This window comes from Gekko japonicus, unplaced genomic scaffold (genome assembly GCF_001447785.1).
Source record: "Gekko japonicus isolate JY-2015 unplaced genomic scaffold, Gekko_japonicus_V1.1 scaffold3169, whole genome shotgun sequence".
Lineage (NCBI taxonomy): Eukaryota > Metazoa > Chordata > Lepidosauria > Squamata > Gekkonidae > Gekko > Gekko japonicus.
In genome coordinates, this window is record NW_015166521.1 from 136,294 (window position 1) to 143,224 (window position 6,931).

A 6,931-nucleotide genomic window follows, 5' to 3' on the forward strand; every position below is an offset into this window, starting at 1 on the left:
TTGTAGCCAACGGGGCATTTTCAGACTCTTGGAAACCTCAGGAACGAAGGTGTCCCCCCCACCCCGGCCCGCGGTTCAGAAAATTCGAAAGGCAAGGCAAGGCAAGGAAGCCGGCCCTGCTCTCTTTTAAGGAGCGAGGTTATGGCTGCCCGGCTGGGAAGTCGGCCCTGAAGTCCAGTTCAGCGCATGGATTGCATTGGAACCAAGGGGGCTCCTAACCCAACAAGCCCCAGGAATTTTATCAGGACCTGCTCCCGAGTAAATACGCGGACTTCCCCAGTGCTTCTCATGTTTACGACGGGCTCGTTCCCAAATAAAAGTGCGTCGCAGCTCCTGGCCCCAATCCTGAAGGATCGCTCAGGACGAGCATCTGCGGTCTGGACTTGGAAGCGACGGGAAACGCCGCCTCCCGCCGGCCCCGCCACAACCTGCTCGAAGACTGCTTCTCGTGCTCCGGGGATGTCAGCCTCCCGTTGACCTCGGGCCAGGCCCGTCCACGCCGGGGGTCCAGTTTAAGGGCGAGTGGAGCGGGGTGGGTTCACAGGCGGGCGGGCTCGGCCGCACAGACCCGCCGCTAGACCCTCGCCTCCGTCGGCGTGACTCACCGGGCCGCTTGCCAAGCGGAGGTTGCGGGCTGGGAGGAGATCCGCATTCAGCCGTCTATTCATGGGGCCCGGGGCTGGCTGAGCGTCACGCTCGTGACTCATTCACACGGCCGGGGCTCCGGAGTGGCGGGGCAGGAAAGAGAAGCCGGGCGAGCAAAGGGACCGAACCTGTCCGGGGCGGCGGGGGTGGTGGTAGTGGTGGGGGTGGTGGACAGGCGGTGAGGCAGCCGAGGATACCGGTGTGTGTGTATGTGTGGACGGTGTGGGATCGAGACCCCTGGCTCTGGGGGGTGGGGGTGGGAAGGCACCTTACTCCCTCCGACCCTACCCTCGGAAACCTTCCACAAGTCGAAAGAACTCCGCACTGCAGCCAGCCCCCCTCAGGCTCTCTGCCCAAGACCTCGGCGGGCCTTCCCCCCCTGCGCTTCCAACACGGCTGCCGCCTTCTTGGATCTGCTTTCCTTACATTTCCCCCCCCCCGTTTCCAATAAAGATAACTGGGAGGGTGTTTTCCTGCTCCCTTCCCCGCGGGTCTCTCTCTCATTCTCTCTCTCGCCCCCCCCCCTTACCTCCTCCCTGCCCTCTCCTCTCTGCCCCCCCCACGGCCCACCCCGCCCGCTTAAACCAATTACACCGCTTTGCAAATAAAGTGCCGCCCCGGGGGAGTTGCGGGCGGCGCGGGGCTGGTGTGTTTGCAGGTGCATCTCCGGGCTCTGTAGGTGCGAGAGCGCGTCTTTGTGCGGCCGACAAATGAGAAGGAGGAGGAGGAGGAGGAGGGGCGGCGGCCGAGGAGGAGGAGGTGGGCGCTGCCGCTGCCGCTGCCGCACGACGTAAGCTCCACATCAGCTCAACTCCGCTCCCATCCCAGCCGGCACTTCCTCACTTTCTCAAGTGGCGGCTCCCGGCCACGCACCGCTCCCTGCCGCCTCCCGCTCCTCGGGGCTCGCTCCAGCCCTCCCCGGGGGGTGGCTTCCGGGTAGGCTGGGGGGGCTCCCTCGCGTGCCGCCAGAAGGGGCTGGATGGTTACACCGGGCGGGCGGGCTCCAGGATGTTAGGGGCTGTGAAAATGGAAGGGCATGAGACCAGCGAGTGGAACAGCTACTACGCCGACACGCAGGAGGTGAGTGCGCCCAGGGCAGGCAGAGAGGGGCCGGGGCGCGCGGGGGGGGGGGGCTGGCCGGCTGAGAGGGGGGGGCCTTCGGGCAGAAAGGGGCTCAGTCCTCTCGGGGCAACCAGGTCTTCGCTCCAGATCCTGCTGGGGTGAATCTGTCGTTTTCAACGTTACAGCTGGCCGCAAAGCCAGGAAGAAATCCACCTTAATTTCCAATAGCCCCCCCCCCGGGGGGTGGATCAGTAGCAATCGAGCTGATCTGCGGGTGGGAGGGAGAATTATCGATCCCTCGCTAGGATCGCGGCTTCCACTTTTCCGGGGACTCGAGCCGCCCCTCGAACTCCTCTTCCTCCCAACCAACCCGCCAGTCTCCCCCCCCCAAAAACAATTCGGGCCTTAATGTACGCGTTTAAAGCAGGCCGTGGATAACCAATCTGTCCCCCACTATCGGGGAAAGCTGTATGTTGTGTGGGCCCCTTCCTCTCCTTCTCTATTGTGTTAATCCTAATACGGTAGATTGGGCAGAATAATAATTTGTGTGTACTTCGCAACACGCTTCGGGTGCGGGGGGGGGGAGGAGTGATTAAAAGAAACAAATTCGGAGCGATTCTCTCTATGACAGGAGGGTGGCGCTGCCGAGAGTAGGATCTGACTCTAGACCAGGAACTTGTCTTTTTGCATTGTCCATTCATATATCCACGTTCCTTATTTTACAATATGCTCCAAAGAACTGAAAGAAAAGATCAAAGGCAGCCAGAAGAACAATAATGGGTGGAGGGGCAAGCAAAACCCCGACGGCGGAGTGAATGGGGCTGTCTAAATGAATAGGGAAGGGGGATACAATAATGAGAATGGTAACAAAAAAAAATCTGCAGCTCCGCAAAAGTCGCTTTAAAAAAACACGTGAAAAGAGGAGCAGAGAGATGAAATGAATAAAAAGGAAGGGACGGAGGGCGACTCGAACCCGGCTGAAAGGACAAAGAGCAGATATTCCTTAGCGGTCTCTTACCAGAGTCAACGTCCGGGTTCAGGCGCTGCACATCGCAGGCGGCGGGCTCCAGGGCAACATATGTCTTTGCGTAGGCGCTCCTCGTCGGGCCTGTACTTTAATGCTGCAGGGTCAACAGGGGGCAAAGCCGGGGCTATATTAAATGTATGCCTCTTCCCGACTCCACGGCACTGGCGTTAAAAAAGTGTACATTAATATTAAATTGTTGCCGTTCATAATTCATCTATCTCGTTTAAAATATTGGGTCCCCCCCCCAAAAAAAATAAAGCCTTCAGTGAAGTCTCTAGAATCCTTTCGTGTTTCTTAAAATCACTGCGCCAGAAAGACGAGGACCCTGGGGCGATTTCGGTCCAGGACACGACTGATCCTTTCCCTCCAAAGTTTTGCATGCCGTTTTGACTACGGAGGCCAGCGTTTGTTTATGACGATTTGCACATAACGGGCAAGGCGTGGGTCCTCCTCTTGCCGCGCGGGGAAAACTCTGCCCTGGAGCAGGAGGCGGAAAGAGCCCGGCCCGAACGCCTCCTCCGTCAAGGGCGCCTGGCTTGGAAGGCGGGGAGGGAAGGCGGCCCGCCGGTCTGGTCTCCGGCGGGGGCAGGCGGAGATGCAGGTCGGGCTTCCCGAGGCCCCCTTCCGCCTCCCTCCGGCCGCTCTGTCCTGTCCCTGGCCTGGCTTTGGCGGGCGAAGGCCCGGCCTCCCTCCCTCCCTCCCTCTGCCCGGGCGGCCGGGTTTGTTTCGGGGGCGAGCCCAGCGGCGGGGAGCAGGAGAGCCGCCCGGGGCCTTAGGAGGCCGCTGGCCGGGCATGAGTGGGGGGGTAGGGGACGGGGACGGCGCGCTTGGAGGCGCCCTCTGGCCTGCCCTTTCCCGCTGCCTCCTTCTGGGTTGCCCGAATGGCCGAGGCGGCGGAGAGCGGCGCAAAGGCGCCGGAGGCCCGGCTTCCTGGGAGCCAACGGGCCGTCCGGAAGGGGCTCGCAGCCTCCTGCTGGGCCCGCCGGGCTCCGCTGCTTGGGAGGCCGAGATCTCGCCGGGGGCCCCAGCCGCCATCCCCCTCCGCCAGCCCCGTGCCTTCCACTGGAGAGCAAAGCTGAGCCGGGGGGCTTTTTCTCCCTCGAGCAGAGCCTCAGCCCCTGGGAGATGGGAGAGCCGGGGCGGGTGGCTTGATCCCAGGAGATCTCCCCAGCAGTGTGCCCTCTAAGCTGAGTTCGTGTGAGCTACTTTACAGTTTTCTAGCCTCCAGCTCACAGATTTTTGCCTTCGCTCGAGAAGGATGGCTCCAGAGCAAGCAAGCTAATTTATGCCGTAGCCAAATCACTCGCTCACAGCTTTAATGCCAGTAGCTCACAAAGTAGAATTTCTGCTCACAAAACTTCACAGCATAGAGGGAGCATGGCTCCCCAGTAAACCTGCCCGTGGATGCACGCGATCCGGAGAGTGTGTGGCCGCGATCCAGGTATCGGGTTGTCAATTCGGCTGAACAAAGAGGAAACTCTCCTTCCCCGTGAAGATGCGCAAGAACGGGCTGTGACACCCGTCCCCCCTGGAGGGTGTCACTGTTCTTCAGGCACAAGAGGTTTCCATCCCCGCGTGGGTGACTTCTAGATATATATTTTTTCATCCCAAAACTGATATTCCCGAGAAGGTATCCTATTGGGGTTCGGGGGTATTTCCGTAGGGCCTGTTCCTACGTGAAACAGGGGGTTTCAAGAGCAGCAAAGGGCGGATTCTCACCCCTGCTCGTTGGTTGTGAGACCGGAAGCCGTGTGGGTGGGCCTGCTGCGTTTGTGTGTTGGGGGGTGGGTAGTTCTCCCTGGGGTGGCGCTTGTGGGAAGGGGCTGGGGAGGCGGAAAGCGGGGCCCTTCCTCTGCCGGCTCTAACCCGTGTCCCCTCCGCAGGCCTACTCGACGGTGCCGGTGAGCAACATGAATTCGGGCCTGGGCTCGATGAACTCCATGAACACGTACATGAGCATGAACGCCATGACCACCAGCGGCAACATGACGTCGGGCTCGTTCAACATGTCCTACGCCAACCCGGGCCTGAGCCTGAGCCCCGGCGGGACGGGGGGAGCCATGAACAGCATGTCGGCCATGGGCTCGGCGCTGAGCCCGGGCGGCATGTCGGCCATGGGGCCCCCGCAGGCCTCGCTGAACGGCCTGAGCGCCTACCACGGGTCCATGGCGCCCTGCATGAGCCCCATGGGCTACGCGCCCTCCAACCTGAGCCGCGGCCGCGACGCCAAGAGCTTCAAGCGCAGCTACCCGCACGCCAAGCCGCCCTACTCGTACATCTCGCTCATCACCATGGCCATCCAGCAGGCGCCCAGCAAGATGCTGACCCTGAGCGAGATCTACCAGTGGATCATGGACCTCTTCCCCTTCTACCGGCAGAACCAGCAGCGCTGGCAGAACTCCATCCGCCACTCGCTCTCCTTCAACGACTGCTTCGTCAAGGTGGCCCGCTCGCCCGACAAGCCCGGCAAGGGCTCCTACTGGACGCTGCACCCGGACTCCGGCAACATGTTCGAGAACGGCTGCTACCTCCGCCGCCAGAAGCGCTTCAAGTGCGACAAGCAAGCCAGCGCCAAAGCCCCCCCGGGAGGCGGGGGAGGCGGGGGAGGCGGCGGCCCCGGAGGAGGGGAGGGCAGGAAGGATCCCACCGGCTCCCCTCTGCACCGCGGCCAGCCCAAGGGCGGCCAGCTCGAGGCCACCCCGTCCAACCCCGGCGGCGCAGGCAGCCCCCCCGCCCTGGATCACCACGGCTCCAACCCCGGCGGCGCAGGCAGCCCCCCGGCCCTGGATCACAACGGCAACGGAGCCGAGCTCAAGCCCTCCGTGGCGGCGGCGGCGGCGGCTGCAGCGGCGGCGGCGGCGGTGGCGGCGGCCTCCGTCCAGACGGGCCCGTCCTTGGCCTCGCTGGGCCACCCGGGCCACTCGCTGGGGCACCACGAGTCGCAGCTGCACCTCAAGGGCGACCCCCACTACTCCTTCAACCACCCCTTCTCCATCAACAACCTCATGTCCTCCTCGGAACAGCAGCACAAGCTGGACTTCAAGGCCTACGAGCAGGCGCTGCAATATTCCTCCTACGGGGCCGGCTTGCCCGGCGGGCTGCCCCTCAGCAGCGCCTCCATGGGCGGCAGGGGGGGCATTGAGCCCTCGGCCCTGGAGCCCTCCTATTACCAAGGTGTGTATTCCAGACCGGTCCTAAACACCTCCTAGCCGGCGGGGACTCCCTCGGGGGCCGGTCTGATGGGCCTGTCTCCTCTGGAGCGCCAGCCCAACCGACCAGGCATCGCTTCCCATCCCAGCCGCCGGGTCCGTGCGGAACGAGGGAGGGGGGCAGAGAGAGAGAGAGAGAGAGAAAGAAAGGACTGTTACTTTATTATTGTATCCCAAGACATCGTGTTGATTCTGTTCTGAACTGGAAAGTCCGTCAGGTCCCACTCGCCACACATCCCCCCTACACTGTATATACCAGCCTTGACCACCCCACCGCATGACCACTGTAGACTCCAGAAAGAAAGACAGACAGAAAGACAGAAAGTGTGGAATTCTCCTACCACTTCCCCTTTGGTGTCACCTCACCAGATTTACAGGTTTGTGGCAATATTTCAACCCGTGGAGATAAAGAACCAAAGCTAGACACTTAAGGTTACATCAAATTAAGGCAGCCTTCGAGGGACAGGGCTGCGCTGCGGGGAAGAGCCCAACACCACCAAGGCTTGCCTGTGCCGCTGAGCGGGGAGGGGAGGGGGGGCTCCAGCCTCCCTGCTGACAGGCGGGAAACCCGCGGAAGTCCACGGCAAAAGCCCCCACCCCCATCTGAACCTTTCCGGAGGACTTCCTGGGGTGGTCCCGCCGGACGCAAGCTCCTGGGCTGCAGGGGCCGAGCCCTGACGAACCTCTCTTGCGCAGTCCAGTAGCCAGAGACGGGAGCCGGATTGGTAGGTGGGACTCCCGCCCTCCCCACAGGGCCGGGGACTGGGCTTTGATCCAGAGTCATACAGGTCACTGAAGCCTTTGAAGGACGTTTTCTCCCCCCCCCCAAAAAAGCTGTTACTGAGGAGTCTTCTCCAGCAGGAAGCCTCCTGGCCGAGTGGACGGCCCGGTCCTTCAGCGTCCCCCAGTCCTTTCCCCTGCCTGTCTGGGGGGGGGGGCTGCGACTTTTCCAGCCGCCTCCCCTGCCCATTCGAAGCCCCGGGGAGGG

At 62.3% G+C, this 6,931-nt stretch overlaps 1 protein-coding gene across 1 annotated transcript; it reads left to right on the plus strand.

Moving 5' to 3' along the window:
- The first annotated feature begins 1,653 nt into the window (after positions 1 to 1,653).
- FOXA1 (forkhead box A1) lies at positions 1,654 to 5,943 on the plus strand. Its single transcript, XM_015412287.1, has 2 exons — positions 1,654 to 1,725; positions 4,618 to 5,943. The coding sequence occupies exons 1-2, from the start codon at positions 1,654 to 1,656 to the stop codon at positions 5,941 to 5,943; spliced, it is 1,398 nt and encodes a 465-aa protein (XP_015267773.1).
- The last annotated feature ends 988 nt before the right edge of the window (positions 5,944 to 6,931 follow it).

Coding starts and splice junctions, on each gene's coding strand:
- FOXA1 (XM_015412287.1), top strand. CDS start 1,654: ATGTTAGGGGCTGTGAAAATGGAAGGGCATGAGACCAGCGAGTGGAAC. Junction 1,726..4,617: donor ACTACGCCGACACGCAGGAG/GTGAGTGCGCCC, acceptor TCCCCTCCGCAG/GCCTACTCGACGGTGCCGGT.